The sequence below is a fragment of the Microtus oregoni genome, unplaced genomic scaffold, assembly GCF_018167655.1.
Source record: "Microtus oregoni isolate MIOR12 unplaced genomic scaffold, Mior012 000004F_ref0000308, whole genome shotgun sequence".
NCBI classification, from domain to species: domain Eukaryota; kingdom Metazoa; phylum Chordata; class Mammalia; order Rodentia; family Cricetidae; genus Microtus; species Microtus oregoni.
The window spans coordinates 28,783,404-28,809,695 of NW_024543063.1; the positions used below are offsets into that span (position 1 = coordinate 28,783,404).

At 49.5% G+C, this 26,292-nt stretch overlaps 1 protein-coding gene across 1 annotated transcript in view; it reads right to left on the reverse strand.

The window, feature by feature from the left end:
- Positions 1-7,247: 7,247 nt before the first annotated feature.
- Positions 7,248-26,292, reverse strand: part of Disc1 (DISC1 scaffold protein) — a 165,039-nt gene continuing 145,994 nt past the window's right edge. Inside the window, exons 13-14 of the mRNA XM_041650521.1 lie at positions 14,122-14,239; positions 7,248-7,384 (exon numbers count right to left, since the gene is read on the reverse strand). Coding sequence (XP_041506455.1) covers positions 7,248-7,384; positions 14,122-14,239 — 255 coding nt within the window. The remainder of the gene's footprint in view (positions 7,385-14,121; positions 14,240-26,292) is intronic.

Below are 26,292 nucleotides of genomic sequence, written 5' to 3' on the forward strand. Positions count from 1 at the left end.
GCTCCCAGCCATGTCTGGGGAAGGCCAGCTTTTACGGAGTGTGTCTCTGTCCGTGTGTCTCCTGCTTTGGGGAGTAACTTGAAGAAAATCTTTCCTGCTTTAGGGAGAGAGGGAATTCATCGTGGCCCAGGGAGGAGAGACTCGTGTCTCCTCGCTAGCGCATCAAGCTGGGGACGCTCAGAGAATCGCGGAGCTCAGTCAGCGCTGTGATTCTCAGGGTTCCCACGGTTGGCGTAAGTTAATAGATGGCACCAGAAGAAAGAGGCTCGGGAGGAGAGAGGGTGGAGGGGTGGGGCTGGAACGAGTGTTTAATTGGCCTCGGTCTTCCCCAGCCCACCAGTCTTCTCTTCCGCAGGTGGCTGATCAGAATCACACAGAGGCCCCTGCTCCAGAGGCCGACAGCAGCACCCACCTCCATCTACCCCAGTAGCTGTCTCAGCCTGACCCTGGGGACAAGGCTGCTGACTCTACCCCTCTCTGACGACGCCTGCTTCTTGCTAGGGAGAAAGACACATGAAAACTTCCCCTCAACGTTCAAGGGAAAAGTTTATCACGGTGTCAGGGATGTCCTGAAGTCAAAGTTACACCGGCACACTGTGCCACGTCTGCCTACAGTCTGGAAGACCCCTGATCTTTCTGGGCATAAAATAGCCAGATGCTGCCACTCATGACAAAGCCCTTGAAGGTGGCCATTGACCCTGCCTTGTGGACCCAGAGCTCCTAGAGCCAGGAAGAAGCACCCTTCTACTCAGCCTTAAAAGTTAAAACCTCACCTGGCAAGACAGACAGACACACAGCCACACTCTTAACACTGACTCCTTTGCTTTGGGAACAGTGGTAAATCAGAGATGACTTTCTGGGCCTTGCCTGACAGCAGCCACCACACAAAGGCCATGGCCATCCTTTCTCCTGTGGTTACAAATGTCCTTGGCCTCCCTCTGGCCTCACTGCACTTGCTCATCAGCTCCTCTTGTTTTTGGAGAGCGTGCACCTGGTTACTGTTATCTTCAGGATGGGGGAAGGGGTGTGGGTTGGTATGTGGCTATATGTGCATGTGCACATGGGTACCAGAGGCCAGTCTCAGCTGTCACTCTCCTCGTTTTTGAGACACGGATCAGGAAGGCTAGGCAGCCTGCCCAGCCAGCCCCAGGGCCCCGACTTTGTCCTGCCCTACACTCTGGGACTACAGGTCTGTGTGATCACACCTGGTCCTCATATTGACTGAGCTGTCATTCCAGCCTTCATCTTCAGTTTTCACAAAGCAGGACCTCAAATGTCAGGAACAGCTTCTCCCCAGTGCGTGTATTAGCTAGCATCATCCCTCCAGGTCTTCCTGTTCACACCCGAGGAGACTGTGCTGGGCAGGCAGCATCCACTGTCTTACCAAGGCAGAGAAAGGTGTTATTTTCTCGAGTGTTATTTCCCGCAGGTTCCGGGCACAACTGAGCCAGGTCTGTGCCCCTATCCCTATGACTGTGTGGATCTCCCAGGACTCGTCCTGCAGGAGCTGACACGCCCACTGCAGGGAATGCAGCTGGGCTTTAGCTCCCCACAGAAGCTGAGCTTGGTGAACAGGACCAGCCACTTTGTCCTCCTCCTCTACAGAGGCTGGGCAAACGATGAGGAAAAAACAGGGAACGCAAGGAGTAAAGTTTTCAAATGCAAGGTATTTCGAAAGTTAGGAAAAGCTGTTCATTGAGGTCAGGTGGAAGTGAAGGGAAAACATCAAGCAGAGGCGTAGTGGTGAAATGCATTGTGAGGAACCACAAGGACCTGAGTCTGCAATGCCAGCTGATGCAGGGGGCACAGTTTGAAGGCAAGGAAGGCATCCCACAGGCTGTCACTGCAGCACTGATTCTAACAGCAGTTTCTGGGGAAAATCCAATGTCTGGTTACGTGAGAACATCTAAGTTAGACCAGATCAATTTGATTAAACGTTGTGTACAATAAAAACAACAATAACAGTATTCACAGCAAACTGAAGAAAGCACACACAGACAAAGAATGAAAACTCTGCTGCTGGGAGAGAACTAAGGGCTTGGTGGGTGGAGCAAAGTGCTTGCCTAGCACACGCAAGGCTCTGGGTTCGATCCCTAGCCCCAGCTGAAACCCCAGAGCAGAGGTGCTCGCCTATATCTCGAGTATTCCAGAGATGGAGGCAAGAGGATCAGAAGTTCAAGGTCAGCCTCCTTATTCCTGTGTGGATAAGAATTCTCTCTGTGTGTTATGGAATGAATAAAATAATATAGGAAGGAATAAATCATAACTAACTTGCTCAGAACAGCTAATGGCTGTAGGAGTCTCTTCATGTGTTAGGGTTAGTGGCTATCATGTAGATTTAAAACCAAGAGCTCCAGAAGTCAGCACTCAGCGTTCTCACGTGAGGGAATGAGTAGCCCTGGACAGGCTCATCCCTACCACTAAGACAGTTCTAGGGGACTCACAGAATCATCGTGCCCTGGAAGTCAGTGTCTTAGTTAGGGTTTCTATTGCTATGATAAAGATCATGACGAAAAGGAACTGTGGGAGGAAGGGGTTTTCATCAGCTCACAACTCTCCGTTCACAGTCCATCACAGATAAGAGACAGGGCAGGGACTGGAGGTAGACACAAGCAGGAGCTGTGAAGGCTTCTTACTGTTGCTTACTGGTCAGTTCCTCTTGGCTTGCTCAGCCTGCTTTCTTACAAAGATCAGAGGCAGCACAGGCCCCAGGAGTGGGGTCGTCCTGCATCCATCACTAATCACCATAGGCTTGCCCACAGGCCAGTCTGCTGGAGGCATTAACTGAGCTTCCTTCTTCACAAAGGTCTAGGTTATATCAAGTTGACAAAACCAACCGTCATTGTCAAGGATCTTTCCTGGCTGTCGTCTATGTCGGTGTTGGTCGTAACCTTCTCTACAGTAAGAGAGGGTATGTGATGGGCATCTCAAGCACACTTAGGGAGTCACTGAACACTGGCTCTGGAGGGACTATGGAAGGCAGAAAGCAGCTCCATGTCCCACCATCTCTGGTGCTCTGGTGTCCCTCATCCTAATATGTCCATCTTTCAAGACTTGGCGCCCTCTCTCTCTCTCTCTCTCTCTCTCTCTCTCTCTCTTTCTCTCTTTCTCTCTCTCTCTCTCTGCCAAGGCTGACCTTTAACTCTTGCTTCCACATTCCAAGCACTGGAATTACAGGCATGTTCAACCGTGCCCCGCATTTTTTTCTATTTCATCCCTACTGAACCAGGTCTATCATAAGATGCTCCCTTCCAGGGCTAATTCTGGTCCAGGTAATTGCAATATCTTCCTATTCCAATGTTTGAGCTATTCACTTACAATGTCATCGAGCTCACGTTTCTTCCTTCCCAGTCCTGACTCTCATGTATTTATCACCTGAACCGGCCTGATTCTCCTACTGGCATTTACTGGGCTCTTGTCTAGTTCCCCACGTGCTGAGGCCATGTTTATTTTCAGCTCAGTCAAGGAGCCTAGAAGAGGGTTTTCTGATTCACTGGCATCTGGGTACATAAACACATGCACAAGTTCACAACATGGCTTCATTGCAAATACTTGGCTTCCTGTATGTCACAGATAGGTGAGACGAACCAATCTGACTCATTCCTATGGTCTACACTCCAGAGTATAAAATGACCCCCAAGGAGCACCATGGCTTAGATATCAGTTTTTATTTCACATAACAAGCAGGACACTTAATAAAACAATAACTTACATGACAAAGCTCGAAGATCTAATAAAGTGGTAGTATTAAAAATAAAGGCCGGTTATGTACACAAGAGGGCGCTGATCAGCGTGTGTGTAGCTGCCTTGGCTGCCATTGTCCACAGCACGTGGACATGTGCATGTTGCTCATGCTGTCCATAGTAAATGGACATGTACTGAGGAGCACCACTTACATAGGAAGCTTCCAGAAAACCCACCCAATCTGAGGCTGTGGGTGGCAGTTGCTGGGATGATCTTTGGGGTGACTGGGAAAGGCTGGGTCAGGACAGTGGATAGAGGTTGGGGCTGCTGTAGCCAATCAGAATCCAGGTTACATAGTTGGGTTTGCTGGGGAGGGGGGACAGGGTTGAGTTGCTCTGAGTACAGTGTCTCTCACTCTCAGGCAGAATTCACAGGGCAGTCATGGTTTTTAGCTGGTGAATGAGTTTCAGAGCTCAAAATGCAGAGAGGACATCAAAGGCACTTTAGGAAGGACATAGGTCAGGATTCCCCATGGTCTTCCTTTGAAGTCAACTCTGAGCCTTAGGAAGGGGACTTTGCCTTCCCCAGGCCCCTGAGCACCATCTGTAGGGTCTCCCTCCTCATGCTGAGGTGCAATTGCAGGATTGCCTGTGAAGGGCTCAGCATGGTACACATCCACATGAATTCTTGGGAGGGAGCCAACCCCAATATCAAGGAAAGCAAGACTAAATCCACTGTGACATTAACTTGATTCGGGGGATGATCAATACCATGAAGTTTCAAGAGCTAGACCTGGTAACGATGAGGTAATGAAGATGCCCAAGCTGGCAGCCCTTGTGGGTCCAACTTGCAGCAAGGTGGCCATGGACCACTTCCTCCCTTGCTGAACATCACAGTGAAATAAGACACTACTTTGTGGATGGATTATGAGATCAGTCCACAAACAGATGAATGGATAAGGAAATATAGCATATTTATAAGGTGTGTGTGTGTGTGTGTGTGTGGTGTGTGTGTGTGTGTGTGTGTACTGTTGTCATAAACAATGAGATGGTGTCATTTGTTACCAAGAGGATAAGCTGTCGCTTTCAACACAAACCTTTGCTGGGGTCTCGGTCATCTCTCAATAGTTTGAACTGAAGCCCCAATCTCCCTTGGACATTTGTATGTGGCCCTGTAAAATCCTGCCCTGTCCTATAGTTTGGGAATCCACAGATACTGGATGTCTGGGGCTCAAGTGGCTGAGGAGAGAAAGGTTGTCATGAGAGGATGCTGTGGCCACAGGGAACACCAGCCTTTCAAAGCCCAGCCCAGGTGGCTCTTCAAGACTGAAGGATGACCAGAGGTGTGGGGCATGTGATTGAGGAGTCACTCACCTGCCCAGACACCGACAGCAATGTTTGCCCAGGAGTCTCAGCTGTCCCTCCCCATGTTCCAAGGACTCCAGTGATTGCTCAGTTCCTTATGCTTTCAAATGCACTATGACCTCACGGAATGCTATCACGGTGTCCAAATGACATAAAACCCTCCGACTAGCAGTGGCTGTCAGGCGCCTCCGGCCTGGGAAGCTGCTTTTAAAATATCCAGTTTAAGAACGTTCTCGACAACAGGGGTAATCCTGGCTGCAAGTTTTGCTTCACTAGAGTTAAGGCAACCAGCTCTGGGAGTCATGTGACTGGTTCATCAGACTTTTAGAGGCATAATTATAAATGATTCAGGAATCTGGTTCACTTTCAAAACATCTGGGAACAAACTAAGCAAATTTCTTATTCAAATATGCAAAACGTGTCTTCAAACAGGCTGCTCTTCAACTAAGGGCCAAGCGGCCCTCAGCACGGAAGGCTCGAAGAAGCGCCAGGTGCCTTCTAGAAATGGCAGAGTGATGAAGAAGGGTTAAAAGCTGTGGGCCCATGGGCCAGAAGAAGGCAAAAGTACTTCGATCCCGGTCCACACAAAGGCGAGCACAGCACCTTAGAGAGCCCTTCCTGGGCAGACATGTCAGACTCGCCTAAGCTCAATGGCTGAGAATGTTGGGCTTGACCTCCAAGATACAGGTGCACTAGGGTCATCCCAGAGGCCGCAGCATAATGTAACCCAAGACTCGGGGATGAACCAGTTTGCAGAGAAATAAAAGTCCGCTGGGTTCGGGGATGTTGAGGCTGGATGGAAGCTGGCAGGCTGGTGAGCCTTCTCACAGCATGGCTACCCAAGTTCTGTGGCTCTCTAGCAGGAGTTCTGATGCCAGGTTCTTATCATACAGACTTGTGTCTCTGAGGTATCCTCCTGTGGTAGTTTATCTCCATTATCAACTTGACTGGACTCAGAATCACCTGAAGGCAAAACTCCGAGTATGTCTGTAAGGGTGTCTACAAAGAGATTTAACTGAGGGAAAACCCACAGCAAATGTGGGTGGCATCCTCATGTAAAACCAGGGCCACAATAATTCCTCTCGCCCCCTCCTACCCCCACCTTGCCACCTCCCTCCCTTCAGTTGCTTTAGCCAGATAGTTTCCCACAGCAACAGAAAGCTAGCTCACACACTTTCTTAGCATGCCTCTTGAGAGCACTTGAACAACCTGGAGCTGCCTCAGCAGGAGCCTCAGCTGGGCGCAAGGAGCAATTCACAGACACCTGAGCATACCACCACGGAGCAGAGAGCTGCCTGTCTGAGTCCACACCCCAGTGAACCCACACTGTTCTGTAGACTCCATGCTGTGACTCCTTGGAACCAAAGGGACTAATAGTAGGAACCAGAAAGACTGGCTCAAAAGAGTCCCTGTCCCCAAACTGCCGCCTCACTGGCCTGAATCTCAGAAAGACCTGAAGTAGCAGGCTGGGGTGGGGGTTGGGGGGTTTTCTGAAGTGTAGTCTCGGCTGGAGAACACAGAGGCAGCAGAAGGTGCCCAGGTACTGTGAAGGTGCCCTGGGGCCGTCTCCTGAGACAGCAGAGCCCAGGGGAAGTGGCCTGGGCAGCTAAGGATCCACACAGACTCTGAGGCTCCTGGGCTCCAGCCGTTGGAGTGCCCGTAGGAAGACATGCCAGGTACAGTGGCCATCTCAGGCTTGGTTACCTTCAGAGGTCCTTGAATGGAGGAAGACCACACTGCAGAAGAAAACAAAAATGGCAGTAAGAAAGAGAGAAAACCAGGAAAAGTCACCCAGCCAAGAGGAAGTGACCATCGGCTCCCATACTAGATGTTCCCATCAGGACACGGACGGGACAGCAACCTCTTGCGACAACCCGGAGAAAAAGTATGCAGTCCCTCCCCCATCTCAGTCTGTGACAAAGCATGGGCCACTCTCCCACGGAAGGACAAAAGCCTCTGCGTTTAGGAATTGGTCCAGACACAGGGATAAATGCGGGAAGAGTGGCTGTACCAGAATAATACTGATGATGTGGATGTGGTCCACATTCATGCCCCCAAACTCCATACTGACAACATGTGACTTATCCCCTTCCCAGCCCCCACTCCACCCCATGCCATGTGGCTCACCCCTTCCCAGCCCCCACTCCACCCCACGCCATGTGGCTCACCCCTTCCCAGCCCCCACTCCAAACTCACACCTCAGGCCTGTGCCTCCTGAACACCAGCTGTGGAATGGGAAGCCGTGGCCTCTCCTCCTGTCTCCTTTGTTGGCTGGAGCTGCAGGATCATGGCCTGCAGTGTTTCCTTCACCATCTGGAGCTCCCCCTGGAGAGACTGTGGAAGCTGTTAAGGAGCACAAGGAGGAGAACCCCCCCCCCCCCACACACACACCCGGGCCAGTGAGAGCAAGCCAGCCTGCGCAGAACAGGTGGACACTGACATTGAATCGCAGCTCCACACTCTTCCAAAATATAGCAATTAAATATTAATGAAAACTTTATACTTCCTCTTTTAAAAACCAGTCATGACTTCTGTCAGGTCCAAGGTTATTAACTTTCGAATTTTGGTTTCAAAACTCTGAAGAAAGGCTCAGTTGTCAAGCTGAGATAGATGTCCAACTCAGATGCTCAGCGACATGTGACGGTGTAGCCACAAGAGTGTCTCAGTCCCCAGGCTGCGGTGGATAACTGTCACATTCAAGTGCTCTGACAGCAGACAGGGCAGGTGTTGGATATCAGAGCCTCAAGAAACCTAGCATTCAGGGCTGTGGTGAGAGGGACCCCTCAACCCTCAACATCAACTCTGAGCATGGGAGCACTTGACATGAGCCCGCCAGTTCAGCATCAGGGACTGTGTGCTCACAAGGGTCATTCCAGCCCCTGGGACAAAAAGCCCTTCAGAGCTCTGTTACTTCTCATTGGGTAACTCTGGACTCTGCTCTACCCTGGGCTCCAGCCTGCTGCCATCTTCCCCAATTTAGAGTGAAATGCCTATCCACCCTGAAAAAGTTTGTTTTGTTTTGTTTTTTTAATCTTCTGGAAGTTTCCACAGATTTCAGTCCTTTGTGTCATGTCCATCCACTCCCAGGATGTCCACCATCTGCACCTGAACTTAAAGGGAACATGGGCAAAGCCAGAGAGGAAGCCATCCACTAAAATGCCTTTGTGTTTTGTTGTAAAATGTGATTTTATCCTCCATCCCTCCAGACCTCTGGAAAGGTCTATCCATCTCGAGACAGCGTGGGGGAGTCATATGACTTTATACAAGCTGAAACTTGTGTCCCAGACCGAACACCAAGATGCAATTTGTCACGGGGTCTGGTCTCTTGTAAGGAGTAAGAGGGTGCAGTGGGCTCTGGGTCCTGACAACGCCCTGAGATCTGACTACCTCTGATGCTGGTCTGGGGCCTCACAGCACTCTACTCTGCTAAGTGATGACGAGGTCTTGCAGAGAGAAACGAAGACAAACAGCGATGCTCAGGAAACTTCTGGGACCACAAAGCTAACTAAAAAAAGGCTAAAGACAGAGAAAAGTCTCCAGAGGAAAAGACTAAATTATAAAATTGAATTAACACATCAGCTTCACACATAATAATTTCCATTATTGCACCAAAGAGTCAGGAAGATGGGATCTGAGAACGCAAATCTCCTGGGAAGCCAGGGATCGTATCATGTGTACTTAATTGTCCATCTGTAAACTATAGAATCTCACAACTTAGTCACAGAGGCAGAGCCTACAGCAGGGGGGGGGGGGCGGAACGAGGGAGGGGAGAAGGATACATGCGCGCGCGCGCACACACACACACACACACTCACACACCTGCCGGGAGCTGCAGGCACACTCATCTCTGAACAATGAAATCAGTTTCTCACCTATCCCAGTAGGAGGTAGGAGCACTGATCAGGCCTAGACTGGTTTTAGACGCTTGTACAGGATAGCAAACTGTGTCCTCAGAATGGACTTTTAAGGGAGAACCCCCTATTTTCCATCTTATGTCTATGCATAAGCTGACATACATATGCTTATCATCAGATGCATTATGGGACGGGAAGAGGAAAATGGTTATATAACTTAAAAATCTGTCAGTTAAAATAGAGAAACACGCAAACCATATCCTTAGTAACCAGATTCCTCCTCTTGAAGCCCATGAAAGGAGCCCCGAGATGACAATCAGGGCGTCTGAGTACCTACACTCACATCCGCATATTTTCTGGCCTGTGATGTTGCTTTCCTGGGGCGGAAGTAGCCGTGCTGCTTCCACAGATCCGTGCACACTTATTTCAATGCTTTAAATGAGACACCAAGAACCTGGAGACACCTGACCCAGATCTTGTCCATTGGTGGCCTGCAATGTGCCCAGGGAGATTGTGTCACCAACCTCATGCTGAGTTCATACTGTGTCCCACTGGCAGAAGGACCATCCTGGTCTGAACACATTGTCTGCTCCAACTTTTCCTACCCAGACCTCGGCAGGAGGCAGAAGAAAACACGTGGCTGCCACCCCTCCATCAGCCGGGCATGCACAGGGCCTCGAAGAGCAGCCTGCCTGGCTCTCTGCTCTCCCACTATAAATTACTAAAGATCTTCCCAGGCGTCCTTGCTGCTCCTTAGTGTTAGAGGTAAAAGAACATTCTAAGGAGGCAAGACAGTAACCCCTCGGCTCTGAAACCTTGGCATCTTTAGGCTACACACTGGAAAGTGGAACCAGACAGGAACCCTTTGGGGCTGTGGAGTTTTATGCATGAGCCTGGATACATTTAGTCTCTGCATGCCATCAAGGCTAGCAAGACGAATCAATTGGGCACCGTGCATTCCCAATGAGCAGAGAGAATAGGCTCCCAAGAGGGCTTCTGGATGGGAATGCAAATGCCTTGTAAATAGAATCAGCCTGGTCCTTGCTCATCCATGACTCAGCAGAGGCTGGCAGAACTGCCTGGGGCTGTGAAAGATGCCAGGATACGCCGGGCTTCCTTTCTGCCTATAGTGAGCTATGGAAGTCAAAGGAAAAAGAAAGGGGGCGGGGATTCTGTTTAAAAATTCACAGAGCCTAAAAGCTTTCCAGTTCCGGCATTCTGAACGTGGAGGAGCAGTTACAGAGCCGCTAGAGGGATTTAGGAACGGAACTGCTGATTAGAATCCAGAATCTGTGCAAACATGGTGCAGATTCAGACCACTGCTAATGGATCCCCAGTATGCCTGGCTGTGAAGTCACATCCCTGTCCCACCTCTGGAGGCTTCTTGCACCCCTCCCTGCCTCCTGCTCTCCCAGTTAACTGTGCAGTTCAGAGGCTCCCGGTCACCTCAGCTGATGGCTTAAGCTGTTCACAATGCCTGTAACGGAGGAAGCCCGCCAAGACGACAAAGAAACAGCCTATCTGTTTCCTCCGTCCTCGGCTCTGCCAATCCAGCCTTCCTCTCCCACCCGGCCGGCTGCTGTGACTCTGACACCGACAGGCTGTGCAAGAATATTCAGTAGCTTTAGAAGCGCCCACCATATTGCACGTCCCCAGGCCACCCCTCTGTGTGTGACATACTGGCACACCACCTGCTTTGCTCCTGCAGACACGTGGCTTACAATAAGGACCAACCCCAGGAAAGAGGGACAGCCAACTGTATCTGGGGCTCAGACCCTCCAGAAAGGTGTCCCATGTGGGTTTACATCAGCACGCTCTAGCGTGGACGTGGGCTAAACACGCATCATCTGCTACATGTACACAGTGGTCCTGGCAGCACGCTTAGTGAGATCAAGGGAGACACCGCCCTCCCTGCTCTGTTCTGTTCTGCTGCGTTACTGGTTCCAAGCCTTTTCTTTCAGGAACACTCAGCATTGTGCCTTTGATTGCAAAGGAAAACACATATCAGCCAGACTTTGGCTGGGGGATTCCTGCAGCCTCTTTGGAGGCCTTGATAAATTCTAATTTGAAACAACAGCTTTTGTTTGTGAGGGAGCCCCGCAGAGCATTGTGAACGCGGCTTCCCGACTCAGACTCATTATTATACCCGAATCCAAGTGCTACTTCACGGAGCTTAAAGACGCATTCTGTATGTTATTCTTGCCCAGTGACACAGAACTCGGCCTGGATTCCGGGGAAAGTTGGGGTAAATATGTGTTGCGGTGTAGATGTTATCTACGGAAGGGTTGATTTCCTACCTAACCCAATACTTCCTGCCCCTGGTGGTATGGTACTCATTTGATATGTCCTGGACGGGCCCAAGTGCTTGGACGCTTGGTCTATAGCTGGTAATGCTGCGTGGTGGAGTTGTGGAACTTTTTTTTTTCATATACTTTTTTATTTAAAACTGTTTTTTTTTAAATTTATTTATTTATTAAGGATTTCTGCCTCGTCCCCACAACCGCTTCCCATTTCCCTCCCCCTCCCCCGATCAAGTCCCCCTCCCTCATCTGCTGGAAGAGCAATCAGGGTTCCCTGACCTGTGGGAAGCCCAAGGACTGCCCACTTCTATCCAGGTCTCCTAAGGTGAGCATTCAAACTGCCTAGGCTCCCACAAAGCCAGTACGTGCAGTAGGATCAAAAACCCACTGCAATTGTTCTTGAATTCTCAGTATTCCTCATTGTCCGCTATGTTCAGCTAGTCCGGATTTATCCCATGCTTTTTCAGACCTAGGCCAGCTGGCCTTGGTGAGATCCCAATAGAACATCCCCATTGTCTTAGTGTGTGGGTGCACCCCTTGTGGTCCTGAGTTCCTTGCTCGTGCTCCGTCTCCTTCTGCTCCTGATTTGGACCTTGAGATTTCTGTCTGGTGCTCCCGTGTGGGTCTCTGTGGAACTTTTAAGCAGTGACTCCTGACTGGTGTAAGTGGGTCACTGGAGACAAGCCTTGAGGGTCTTAATCCTGGTCCCCTGCCCCCTACTTCTGGCTGGAGCTCTCTGTTTCCTGAGCTACTGAAGATATCAGAAGTCACCCCCATGAACTCCCACCACGAAGGGTAGCATCAGCAGCTACCATGCCTTCGCACCATGATAGTTTGGATCATGAGCCACATTCTGCTCAGCTGTCCCAACCCCTCCCAAGCCTGGCAGACCTGGGACCCACACACACACACTCCCAGTCTTTGCCTCTGTCAACAATCACTGTTCAATTTCATAGACAACACACCCGCTAGAAGCATCCAAGTCTGTGATCTATTAACACGTTACCTCCTTCTCCTTCTGCTTCCTAAGGCAACTGTGAAGTAATGGCATCTATCCTGGAGTTGGAAGAGGCAGGAGGCTGTGCAGAACTGAATGCTCTTTAAAAAGGTAGAAACGATGGCAGAAGCCAATCAAGGAAAAGCCGCTGAGTTGATAAGCACGTAAAGTCATCAGGAAACACACTGCCTCTGTGCCTGGCCACACATCTGAACAGGTCTGAATAAGAACAGCCTTTGGCTGTCCAAAGCGACTTAAATATATGCATGGAGACAAAGTAAAACAGACACTAAGGTTCTAAAAAGTCAGGCAGTGAGAAACAAAGACCAAAATACCTGAATTTCCCACAAACGGATAAACAAAGAGAGTAACAGACAAGGAGGTGACGAGCTTCAAAGGGCGACTTGTGACAAATTAAACTGAGGGATTGGGGTAGGCTAAGTATGCCTTTCCCCACCTGTGTTACCATGTGACTCTTTAACTGACACCTTGCTGGGACCCAGAATCACCTGAGAGGGGAACCTTCTGAAGAACTGTCTACATCAGGTGGACCTGTGTGGGGCTGTCTTGATTGTTAACTGAACTACGGGGATCCAGCCCCCTGGCACATTTTTCTAGGCTGGGCCCTGAGTTATACAAGAGATGAGAAAGCTCGTTGAGTAAGCAAGCAGGCAGCATGGGTGCGTCTGCTGCTTTCTGCTTTCGACTGTGTGACTAGTCTGGCCACCTGAGCTCCTAGCCTGTCCCCCAGAGATGAAATTTAAACAGAAAGTATAAGCCAAATAAAACCTAAGCGGCTTTCAGTCAGGGTGTTACAGCAACTAGGGATGGAACTAGTTCAGAACCCAGTCACACTCTTCCAAAGAGCTCACTAGTGACAAACAACATGTGTCCACCACCAGGGACGTGTGTGCCCCTTTGTTAGAAATTAGATGCTCCCCCAGCCTGCCCTTCAGGGACTCAGCACCAGCAGACGCCAAACCTCAGGGTCAGCCTCCAACAGGTGCGGTACATTACCGCTGTAACTACAAGTTGTGTATTCTCCCTATGCAACGCGTGTGCCCTTTTAAAGGCCACTCCCAACATCACAGCCTTCTCTTGTTCTTTCTCTCTGCCTTCCAGTCTCTTTGTCTGTCTCTCTCTCTCTCCCATGCCCCCACTCCAAGACAACAAACACATCTCAACAAATCCCTTACATGCTATCTGCTGTGTGGTGCGATCTCTTTGCAGCAGGAATTGGCCCAGATCCGCCAAGGTCCTCTGCCACTGAACCCTAACACCGATTCCGTCAATAAATCCTAATACCCGCCGCATACACAAGTGAGCCCGTATGTCCTCTTCCCACCTGATTAGGCCAGCTGGCTTTGAGGCAGGCGTCTGTAGCTGTGGCATTAAGATGTGGAGGTTCGTGCAAGAAAATAGAATTTTCAGCACCAAAAAGGACTATGCGAAGCTTAACCACGAGTATGTGTTAGACGTCAGAAAGAAGGTATTAGTTTGGACACCCCACTATCTATGGCATGCCAAAGGCAGAACAAAGGACTTCAAAGAAGGCTTTGCATCTCTAGGTATTGAAGAGGCCTTTAAGGAGGTGAGCCACTAAACTGTTTGGCTCTTTCTGGTTGTTTCCCTATGGCCACACAGACTCATCTTTGAGCTCACCAAAACCTCCATTTTGCCTTGGTTTTGGCTGCGTGCCTAACTGAACTCTGTGGCTAATACTTAGCAGCTGGGTTTGATAATTGAAAAGATTGGATGGTTTACAAAAACCAGAGGTGAAGTCCTCCACACAGAATCAACTCAGATCCAAGATGCGCTGAACAGCGGCATTGGTTCCCCTCCATCTGCAGAGGCACGGGGATGTGGTACGCATTTTTAGATTTTCTCTTGCAAAGTAACTTCTGAAAAAATGGAAAGGATATGAAAGAGAGCTTCATCGGGACTGTGGATGGCTCTGTGAAGTTGATCTTCGAGGTGCAGGAGCCTCACGCCTATGACTTCACATTTTTCTCCAACTTCAGCGGAAATGATGTGAGATTCCTGGTCAGAGAATAAGGAAAAGAGTCAGCCTTGGGACCCCGAGGGCTTTGTGTACAGTCAGAACACACAGACAGCTCTCCTGGGTTAGCTGTGGGATTCTGAGGACAGCAGCCACGACTAACTAACACCATGGTCAAGCCCAAAATCAATCAGAAGGAGGGAACATCTGCAGAGCAATGATTGGCAGTGGCTGGATCACGTGTCACACTTGGAATGCAAAACAGTGTGGGTGGGTCAAATTGTGACCACCAACTGGAAAAGAAGGGACCCAACACTCCGAGTAAAGCAAACCGAACACCTCAGTCTTGTTCCAAAAGGATCAGCTAATGAAAAATAAAAGTTAAATGGAACAAACTAAAAAGTACAGCTTCACAATTCCCCCAGGCAGGCCATCTCTGAACACGTCGTGCGGGCTGGCAGTATGGGTGTGAACTTGGGCCACCTCAGACCTTACAGTGAGCCCTGTTAGTTGTCCCTGTCCTGTGACTTGGTGCTGGGTGACTACTCTTCCTGAAATCTATCACAGAGAAACAATTTACATATTTAAATTGGGATTATTTCTATTAAGACTTTGTAATAAGCATGGAAAAATCATACGGGTGTGTGCACATGCCCAAGAGAAATAGAAGATTTGAACCACACAAAGATAAAAGCATTAGGAGCCCAGCAAAATAATGGGAGAAAACAGCCCAGGCATAGCGAGAATGGTTAGAGGCAGTGTGTGTGTGTGTGTGTGTGTGTGTGTGTGTGTGTGTGAAGTACAGCTCATTTCCAGGTAAAAATCCTCCAAAAGACATGTAACAGTAAGACCAACATACTTGATTGTAACAGGACCATGGCCCTTACTTCCCTCTGACCTTGAGAGGAAATGGCCCTTTGGTGAACACTCAGCCTCACGAGAGATTTACATTGTGAGGGGCGGGAGAAAGAAACATGGTCACTGTTGCCCAGCCTTTACACCTACTAAGGTGCGTATTAGCTGCGTGGAAGAATAAGGGGGATGCTCTGCCTCAATGGTGGTGCTGTGTGTGTGTGTGTGTGTGTGTGTGTGTGTGTGCTGCTCACTTGGGAGAGCGTGGTCTCTTTCTGGTGCTGAGTGTGTGTGTGTGTGTGTGTGTGTGTGTGTGTGTGTGTGCTGCTCACTTGGGAGAGCGTAGTCTCTTCCTGGTGCTGAGTGTGTGTGTGTGTGTGTGTGTGTGTGTGTGTGTGTGTGTGTGCTGCTCACTTGGGAGAGCGTGGTCTCTTCCTGGTGCTGAGTGTGTGTGTGTGTGTGTGTGTGTGTGTGTGTGTGTGTGTGCTGCTCACTTGGGAGAGCGTGGTCTCTTCCTGGTGCTGAGTGTGTGTGTGTGTGTGTGTGTGTGTGTGTGTGTGCTGCTCACTTGGGAGAGCGTGGCCTCTTGGGAAGTGTGGAGCCCTCTACACCAGAGCTGGCTTCTTCCTTCTCTAACAGCAGCCATCTGAAGCTGTTCTATCCAGCTGGGGAGGGGGGGTCGGGATCTGCACACCCTGGGGTGCCCCGTGGAAAGGAACGGGGGTTTTCCTGAGAACCACATGCCAGTTTCTGTCCTCGCGCGTTTCTTCTGCTGTGAAGAACTCATCTAAAGTTAATAAGACAAACATGATGAAGACTTGTCTCCTCCCCTCAGAATAAAGGAAATGTGTTCAAGTTGTCCCTCAAGAAAACCCAGAAACACTGAAGATCCAGTGTAAGTCCAAACAGTGAAGTAAGATGCACGTGTTGGCTGGAGGTCCCACACTGGGGTCTGCCCGCCTGGGCCCCAAGTCCCTCTGAAACTATCAAAGTATAGGCATCAGCGAACAGCTGGCACAGACACAGGTTTTGAGGGCATCCCGGGTTCCCCGAGAGAGCTCTACCTCCCAGGACAGGGTGCCAGCTGGGCGGGTCTCAGGGACCACCCAGCATCGTCCCTTCTTCTCCATCTAAGGAAAATGTCTCAGATGACCTGGGCACCAAGACTAGTAGCTCCTAGTCCACCTCAGGGAAACACAGAGACGGCTCTGAGTTCCTGGAGGGTTCAGCTCCTAAAAACGGGAGAAGGCGGGGTCCTCCCTCCAGGGCCAGTGCCCACAGGAACCAGAAGCGGCAATGTTTATCCTAACAGTGTTAAGTCGGGCACCTCTGCAGTGTTTGTGATGCATCAGACAAAGAAAACTTGTATGATTGATACTTGGTAATTAAAAATTACCACCACGCCCATCCTGCCTCCCCTCAGGATTCTTGGCTGAGTCGGGCTTTCTCAGGATCAGCAGTTCTGAGGGTGATTTAGTGTGAACTGTAGCAAAGTGTCTTTGAAAACTGCCCTGAAAGCCCTCCTGTAATTTGCCCCTTGAGCAGTCTTTTCAGCAATTCAAATTGTTATTTTTTTTCTTTCCTAGACACTCCGTCTGTCATTTACCCAGAGGGGCTTCTGTTTTTCCCTGTGGGTCAGAATGAACAAGTCTCTGCAGAAGGCAAACTGCCTCATGGCTCTTCCCCTCCTGGGCCCCCACACACACCCCCAGTTCTCAGACCCTTGTAATTCCTCTTCAGGGAACACCTCCATGAGGAAGCCCCGCCCACACAAACTCCAGCAATCTGCTGCCCTATTCCTCCACCACGCTGCAACCCAAAGATGTCCTGACATCTCTGCTGACCCCCCTCTCCTGCCTCCCTCCAAGGAAGCCCTTGCCTGTTGAGCCCTTCCCCTGCCCAGTGCTAAGGGTTAGATTTGTTTTAACCTTGTAAAGCTCTTGTGGGGAGACTCGTCCCCAGGGCAGCGGTACTCAGCCAGGGCCGGATGGGAGCAGGTGGGGCCACCAGGTGCTGCTTTGAGAAGGGATGGATGCTAGTGTCTGGGGTTACTCTACTACTGGGAGGAATGTTATAAAAGAATAAGCTTCTCTGACTTCCTCTCTCACTGTGTGATTGACTCTGTATGATGTAATACCACTTACTGAGAGGTCACGGAGCCACAGGGTCCCTCATCAGAGGCCAAACAATGGGGCTGTCTGACTGACCATGAACTGTTAGACTCACTGGGAACTATAATATACCTTTCTTCTTTATAAAGTGCCCAGACTTAGGCACTTGGTGACAGCAATAAAATAAAAGCTAATACAGAAAGTCCTGAAGAAGCTTTGCGGTATCTTAGACGGTACTAGACAGACGATGCTCTCAAGATGGGTGGGCAGAGCCAGATAAAGAAGCCTTTTCCAAACATCAAATGCCTGTCTATGCCTCAATACAGACTATAATAACCTGTCTGGGGTAATCTCTCTGCCTCTGGGGCAGCTGCTGGTCTTGAATGACTACAACAGCATTTTATGAACACACACATGTGCGCATGCACATATGTGTTGAAAATAGAAACTGTCTCCAGGAGGGGACAAGTCCTTGTCCCCTATTTAGGGTTAATCCTGTGAGGCAGGTCAGGAGCCTGGTTGGTGGCCACGCCGTGGAAGGTGGGTTCACCTTAAGATAATGGACATTTTCCTTCCCAGAATTCCTGTCCCCTAGTGCAGCATCCTTGAGGTTCCATTGGGTCTGACGGCCTTCCTGAGCCAAGCTTTTCCGCTACCTTCTTCTTGTGGATGCTGCCCATGCTTGCTTCTCTTCTCCATTCTCCTCCCTATAAGATTTACAGCTCGCCTCCCCTGGGGTTTTCAATGCTAACAAATCATCCTTAGGCTTCCATTTGATTGCATTCTTCCTCCCTAAGCCTCCGTGTTCTGTTCTTAATTTTTTTATTAATGAGACTAAGACGCCTGAGACATAACCCCAGTTTCTCCAGTACTATAAAATGGCTTTTCTGGGAAGTCTAGGTGTCTGGTGAACACCTTGTAATTCTTTAATATGAAGAGAAAATGATCCCTTTCTTGCACTCCCAGACAGCATCATGTGACACATACATACACACATGTGTGCACACACACGCACACACACCTTTTATTGACCTCAGAGGATGCCCTGTGACCTTACAGGCAGTCCCTCCATGGGTGAGTTCAGTAGAGCCAGCATCACTCCAAACATCATTTGCAGGTCACCTTGTGATCAAACCCGCAGGCCCATGACAGACCTTTTTCAGCTGTGTTGTTAGAGCTGATGTCAGATTTCTGTCCTACTCTCTTAGTTCGAGGAACCTGGTTTAAAACAGAAAGTAGAGCTCCCTTTGATGAGCAGAACATTTTCAAGACAACTTTCTAAAAGTACAGACCTAAAATGTGCACTTTAGATCCAATGGCTGGCAGGATACTAACCCACATGTGTGGCAGGACCATCAACACTCCACGGCCAGCATCTTTGAGGGCTTTTTTTTACTTAGTCACACCTCCTGTAAAGGTGGTTAAGTCCTTGGATAGCACATTTGGGAAACACAACATTTAGAAGCTTTGAACTGGAGTTCATATTCCAATAATAAGGGCTGTCTTGATGAGCACTTGGTGTTAGGCTGTACCTACAGCATGAGAAAGTCTTATATACTATTGAGTATATGAATATGATATATGAATATGATCCTTTGGAATAGGAAGTCCATTAAAATCACTGCTAGGTGAGGTGTGCTCTGTGTGTGCCATGGGAAAGGCCCCCCACTGCACAGAATGCACGGTCTTGGAAATGTCACCATCGGTGGTGATCTACTGCAAACTCAAGCAGACAGGCCACCCCTTTGGTCACACACTGGATTGACATTGTTTAAATAGCCAACTTCTCAAATTGTTCTCCAAAGCCATTCTAAGGGAAGAGGCAGGATGAGGTATTGGAGTCAAACAACTGAACAAGAAAAACCATGTAACTAAATAATAAATCAACTATGGCGAGGATTTAACAGGCCTGTGTACGTATAGGAAGTACGCTAACCTGGGACTGGATTCCAAAGCCACAGCCAACCTCCATTGTTGTTGCGGGGTTGGGGGAAGGTGACAGGCAAGGTGGAGACCACAAGCTCCTGCCTGAGCCGCCATCTTGGCTATTGTCCTGTGCCATAACTCAGTCAGCTCACCCAGGGCCCTATTTTCCTCAGTCATGTAATAAGGTGTCTGCCATAGCCACCTATCACAAAAAACCTCCTTCCTACAGTGGAAGTCACAGGCTACACAGTCAGGGAAAGATAGGGGACTGAGCCATCTTCTCCAGTAGCTGTTAAGGCATTGGCATTTAGGGATTGCCAAGCTATGCCAATATCCAAAATTCTGCACTTCATGCACGTATGCACGCATGCATGCTCACACACACACGTGCACGCACACACACACACACACACACACACTTAAAAACCCCAAAGTTTGATTTGAGCCCCAGGATGCCTGCTCTGCTGCTAAGCCTCATTCCCTCTCCTACAGCTTGAGGTAAAGCAGATGAGACTACCACCGTGGAAGAGCTTAGTGGATGCCAATGCCTCTCCTCGGCTCACTATTACCGCCCCAGCCTCTGGCTGGCTTCCAGGTAGTTTCTCTGCAAACGCGTCCCAGGGATGCTTTATGATCTGCCTCTTTCCTCCAAAAATGCCGTCTTCATAAAGAATCATTACCTCAGACAAATGCCTGTCCGTCACACACAGAGCATCCCGCATATCTATATGAAACAGATTCTATGATAAGCTTCTCTTTCCACATCCATGCTGAGAGCTGCAGTCACTGTGTAAATTCCATGAAGCAGAGAGACACACCAGGACTCCAAGGGGGCGTCTTTATTATACCAGAGAATAGAAACATTCGTCTAAATTCCGCATTGTATGGTCACACCCGGAGTGGCTGGGTTTTGCTTTTAAAAGCGTCCAGATGTTTGAAGGGGCACAAAGCATCTGAAACATTTAGACCTCTTCAGGGCTGAGCAAGGTGTGCGCTGTCTTCAAGTGCCCTAGGCTTGTTCAAAGCAGGCTTTGAGAAGCGAGTTCATGGATAAACGTGGTCTGTTTTATTTAGTGTTAAGCAGAACCAACACCTTTGATAGTAGGAGAACCAGCCGGACGGCACAGCGTAAATGGGCCTGTGTTTCCCAGTGTACACAAGGGCCAGGAATGACAGGATAACCCAGGAGGGGTTGCACTGCTTCCCTTCAGCACTCTGGGCTTGGACATCAAAGCTGGGCTGTGGCTCTGTGGTAAAGAGCCTGCTGAACAAGCGGGAGGACCCGAACTCCAGCCCAGCTGTGTTGCCCTGCACTCTTCATCCCAGTGCTGGGGAGCCTGAGACCCGCAAGGCCAGGGATTCACTGACTAGTCTAGCCCATGCGGCAAAAAAACAATAATATACAGTACCCAAGGAATGACACCCGGAATTTACTCTAGCTTCTACACACACACACACACACACACACACACACACACACTCCAAACAAACAAACAAAAAACTTTTTTAAAATCCACAAAACAAACAAACAAAAAAAAAACCAACAATTTTTTTTTAAATCCACAGAGCCAAAACTGAGTGGGCCAGATTTTCGTAGAACCTTCTGAGAAAAACCTGTCAACAAATAAGATCTACAGCGTCAGGCAGTGCCTGGATAATCTCCCTTCTGTGAAGACTCAGAGTCTGGGGAGAGAGACAACAAACCACCAGGGCTCTTTGGCTGAGAAAGCGCAGACGGGGCAGCAGAGATGGCTAAGAGTTAAGAGTGCTCGCTGCTTCAGAGAAGCTGGGTTGAGCTCCTCCACCGAGCAGTTCACAGCCGCCTATTACCTCAACTCCAGGGGCTCTGACACATTCTTCGGGCTTCTGTGGACACCCCCATGAATGTGTGGCATACACAGGCATATAAATAAAAATAAATCTTTTGGAACATTTTTCTAAAAGAAGTAAGTGCAGACAGACCACAGCTGGGGACTCCTTCGTGGGAATAAACTCGAAGACATCTGTGGTTAAGGGTACACAGACCGGCAGAGTAAAGCAGACCGAAGAGAATAAATGCCACATGTCACCCACGTGTGCTAAGAGTCATAAAAACCAAACAAACAAACAAAACCAGGCTGTGTGCCAATGAGAGCGTGGGAGAAACCGTTTTCAGAGTCAAGACCTAGCCTAGATTCTCAATGTTGACATCCCAGAATGCACCTGCCCTTTTCTGTATGGCCATGGACACCTGCAGTTTGCTGAGAGATGATGGACACTTGGGTTAGTGGGACCTGTCCCTCGTGAGACCCTGTAGTGTTCCCCAGACGGAGAAGAGTACACGGCCAGTTTTCTTTCTCAAACTGTGGCCCTAGCTTGTCAGCGTCTGCCGCCCACTTCTGTCGGAGAGATGAGGCCTGCTTTGCTGTGAACAATGTCCCTCATCAATGCATGAGGAGGGGAAGGGCCGGCGTCTGAGAAAACAGACGGCCAGGTTAGACAGACAGAAAGGCATTGGAAAGGAAGGAGTAACACCCCTGGGGCAGACATAAGATGAAGGATCTACTCGGCCAGGACTCTTGCCTATTCCTAGACTGGATAACCAGTCCTGGCTTACAACTCATCTGTGGGGGACAAGAATATCCCATCCCTAGCTGTCCTGGTCCTGTTGGGGGATTAGATGTGGCCTGGATACGATGAAGGGCAGATTGTAAGTTCATTTCCAGAAACAGGAAACCCTGGGAGAAAAACCTCTCCGCTGCTCAAAGAGCACCAGTGTGCATTTGGTAGCTGTTAGTGAAGCCTGTGCTGCCAGGGTGTGACTGTGTCCCTGCCGGCCTGTGGTGACAGTGACCACCCTGCTGTCTATCTATCCCCTCCGTCTTGGCCAGCAAATGACAAAGAGTTTCCGTGGTGGAAGACGCCAGGGGCCCTGAGGCTGTTTTCTCAGAAGCACTGAGCTATGCTTAATTAATGGAAGAAGTGTGGAGATGCCCCCACCCTGGGCCCTGGAGCACGAAGAGCGATTCTGCGCTTTTCCAGAAGTGCAGGAAGCAGGCAGATCAGAGGAACCAACTTCCTTCCCTGGGGCAGGTGAAGGAGGCTGGCAGCAGGCAGAGACTTTAATTAACGGGAAAGGACCAGCAGGAGCCACTCACTGGCTACAGAGGAAGCCCCTCCCTTACCCACCTGCTCCCTCCATTTTGCCCCAAGGCCAACGCCAGGCTGCAAGGCAGAGAACTTGCTTTCATTTTGGTTGAATGGTTTCTAAACCTATTTATGCCAATGGTACTTAACATCCTAATTATATAATTTAAATATGTTCCGTATAAAACAGTGCAATATTAGTGTGAAAATCAAGTTCTCTTCTACATTTTTTAAAATGGGAAATCTTGGAAAGATACAATCACCGTGTTAAAGAGACGGGAAAGGAGGCAGAAGACGGCTATGCCCGTGCCTCTGAAGTGTTCCGTTCACGTTAAAGACGGCCCAATTGGAAACCGTGGGTGACAGCTTGTAGTAAGGCTTATGCAAGAAGGGCCCCTAGAAAGTCACTCGGCAGACCCCTCAGGAGACCTCAGCCCTACACTGACTGATCAGCACCTGAGTGTGTGTGTTTTCAGTATCTTAGTCCCACACAGGGGAAGGAACGCTACTGAGACAGTCAAGGAGTTCTGAGCAGACAGCATCGCTACACCCCTGCTCAGCGGCTCTCCTTAAGTCCTCCCCGTGGTGCAAGCGCAGTTCTCTGCATCTGCCTGCACTGGGGAGCTTTCACTGCTGTGGCCAGGACACTTGTTATAATTAACTGGAGAGAGAGAGGATTCCGTGAACCTCTGGGTTCAGACACATGGTTTTCCCGAAGGCAACACGAACTCCTAGTGGACACCTCATTCCCATCTGAGACTCGAAAGTCTGGCCTCATTTTCTGTGCTTTCAGTAATCTGGAGTTTCTCCAGCTTACACCTCCAAAGTCTTCCAAATTCACTCAGCAAGCTAGTTCTGGGGTTTTTTGAGCAGCGGAACCAAGGTTACTCAGAGCAGTAACCCACTGACTTCCCGTCTCAGTGCTCTGCACTGCAGCTTTTCAACTCCGTGACCGAAGTGCCTGAAACACACTGAGTGAACAGATGAAGGGTCTAATCGGGCTCACTGATCTGAGGATTCAGTACGGGTTGCTGGGCTCCGTGTGCTTGGACAGAACTTGATAACCGTGGCCTTGCAGGAAGAGGGCATTTTGTGTATGTTCTTGCACTGTGACTTGGGTTCCTGTTCATTGTTGTGATAAAAATATGTTGACAAAAGCAACTGAAGGAGAAAGGGTTTACTATACATCACAGGTCAAGGTTCTAATCAAGACGTGGAAGTCACAGAGGCAGGAGCTTATGTTAGGCGGTCACATTGAACCCACAGTCAACAAGCAAAGAACAATGAAGGCACAGTACCTATGGCTCAGATCCCTTTCTCTGCTTCTACAATCCAGGATCGTGGCTAGGGGTCGGTATCACCCACTCACCATGGGTGAGGAAGACATGGCAGTAGGCAAGGAAGACATGGTGGAAAGGGATGGGAGGCTGACTAGCCACATCTCACCTCTAGCTAGCAGACAATGAACAGGAGAGAGGGTCAGGCTACATCTCAAGGGCTGTCCCCAGTGACCTACTTCCTCAAGTAGGCTCAGCCACGTAAAGGTTCCAACTTCCCCAAACAGCGCCACCCACTGGGGATCAAATGTTCAAACCTAGGAGTCTAGGGAACATTTCACATTCAAAGTACAACAGTCAGGAAGTCAAAAGCAGGACAAGAAGGGGCCAGAGGCAACATAGCCTCAACAGCCACCCTTGCCTCCTCCCAGTGACCCAGTGCTAGGCTGCACCTCCTGAAATTATCTCAGCTTCTCAATACACTGTCACCAGCTGATGTCAAGCCCTAACACAAGAACTTTCAGAGGGACAGTTCTTGTCCAGACCATAACACAACACTTCCCATTCTCCCTCAAACCTTAGCAAAACAAAACAAAAAAAACCCAGAGCTTCCCCTGAGCCACTGGGCTATTTCTAAAGGCTCCCGTGTCTCATAACACTTTGATTAAGTAAATTTGCCACTTTCCCCTCTTGTCAATTGTCTTCTATGAGTGCAGTATCGGCCATTATTCTGTGATGACTGGGGAAGGGCCTCTCATCGTCCTACCCCTAGTATTCTGGATGTAGACTCAGAAGAGGCGAAGCTATGGCGTCTGCTTTTGTCTTTGTTGCTCATTTCTTTGTTTACAGAGATCAGTAGCAACTTTCCAGTTGCTAAAGTACTGCGTGTGATTCCTCCATGACACCAGCTTCTCTTTAGCTTGCTTGGTGGCAGCTTATGGTTTGGAAAGGACACAGCTGGGAGGGAGATCAGAGGGGGCCACGCTGTCCAGGGAGCCTGGCAGGGGGGCAGCTCATTAGTAGGACAGAAAGCAGCTGGAGGGGGCAGGCTATCATCAGGAAAGAAAGAATCCCAAAGGTACTGGGGTCAGAACAGCCAGCATGGGCAGCACCCCTTCAGTTCAGGAACCTAACATGCTGATTGCCCCAGCGTCTGCCTGGCTCCTGTGCCGATGTCAGTACCACCGTCTATAAGCCAGGGCCAACAGCAGCTAACAGCTCTGCAGGGAGCTCTCGGGACACCAGAAAAGAAAGGACGCTCACAATCCGGGCACACCACGCAGCCCACAGCTGGGCTGCTGACTTCCTCTGGGACAAAGCCTCAGGCAAAGGGTTTTGCCTTCCCAGACTCAGCTGCAGAATGAAGGCAATGGCTCTGAGTAGCCAGGCGGGGACCTTCAGCCACCGGGCTGGTGCTCCAGAGAGACAATATGCCTCCGAAATGCATTATCACTGCGCTGGCCAGATAAGCACAGGAAAAGCTTTGAAACCATCTCCCTGTGGACCTCTGTCAGAAGTCCTAGATTCGTCATGGAAGATTTGGATTGAAAAGCAATTGCCTGCCCCCCGGGTGCCGTACTTCAATAGGAAAAGCAGTTCGGGGTAGCCCTGTCCAGCGGAGCCTTGCAACGCTAAACACACCTGGGGCTGCAAAGCAAAGAAACATTTTGCCTCAAGATAAACACATCGTCCCCCAGACTTCAATAGCCCTGAAAAGCAAGACAGGAGGCCAAAACCACCTTCCCCAGGAGACCCCCAACTATCACACCTCTGAGCTTCAGGGGTCTAAAATCTTCCAACAAACACAAGTCTTCCCTGTTTCTCCTTAGGCCTTACTCTCATTCACTGCTCACGCCCTCCTCCTGACGATGGGAGCAAAGTAGATTATCAAAAGGGGTTTGGTTTGGAGTGTTGTGGCCTCCTGAGAGCCAGGGATGCGAAAATTAACACTGCTATGTTTAGGTGGAAGGCTCACCTTAGCTCCAGCACCACCTCTCTCTCTCCTGATCCTGCCTCCAGAAAGCCTGCCAAGCAGAGGTAGAGGCTCCTCCCCCTGAGAATCTTGGGACCACACCTACAGGATATTTAAGACTGGCCCCTAAACCTGTCATGTGATTTCTCTCCTGCCAGCCCCTGAGAGTCACCTGGGAGATGCTGTGCTCTGTTTATTAAACCTGGTTTTATTAATTCGGCTGGATTTGGTTTATTGCATTGGCAGAGAAACCCACAACTGGGGATTTTCAAAATGCTTATCTGCTGGGTTTCACCATGTGCACAGACACTACAGCTCACGAGGCCAAAGAGACGGCCTCATGTGAGGTAGCATGCTCTGCTCATGCTACCCTCGCCAGGACAGGCCAGGGCCTCTGAAATAGTGAGCCGAAGACATTCTCTCCTCTCTTGCTTCTGTCACGGTAACAAGAAAGGTAACTGATGCCACAAAGTCTTAGTTCTGATTATTCTTTCTTCACTTTTATGGCCATTGTTATTTTTGTGTCTGAGTATCTATGTGCAGGTATGTGTATATGAGTTTGTATGTAAGTTCATGTGTGTACAGAAGGGTGTGCATAGGTGTTGTTGTGCACAGAGAGACCATTCATATTTGTGTATGTGCATATGGAAGCCAGAAGTCAATTCAGGTATCGATCTTCCTTGTTTTTTGAGACAGGGTCTCTCATTTCCCTGAGGCTCACCGATTTGGAAAGGCAGGAGAACTCAGGGGTCCTCCTGAGTTCCAAGAGTTGGGATTACAAGTTTACACTGCCTTGCCAGGCCTTCTATGTGGGTGCTGGGCATTTAACT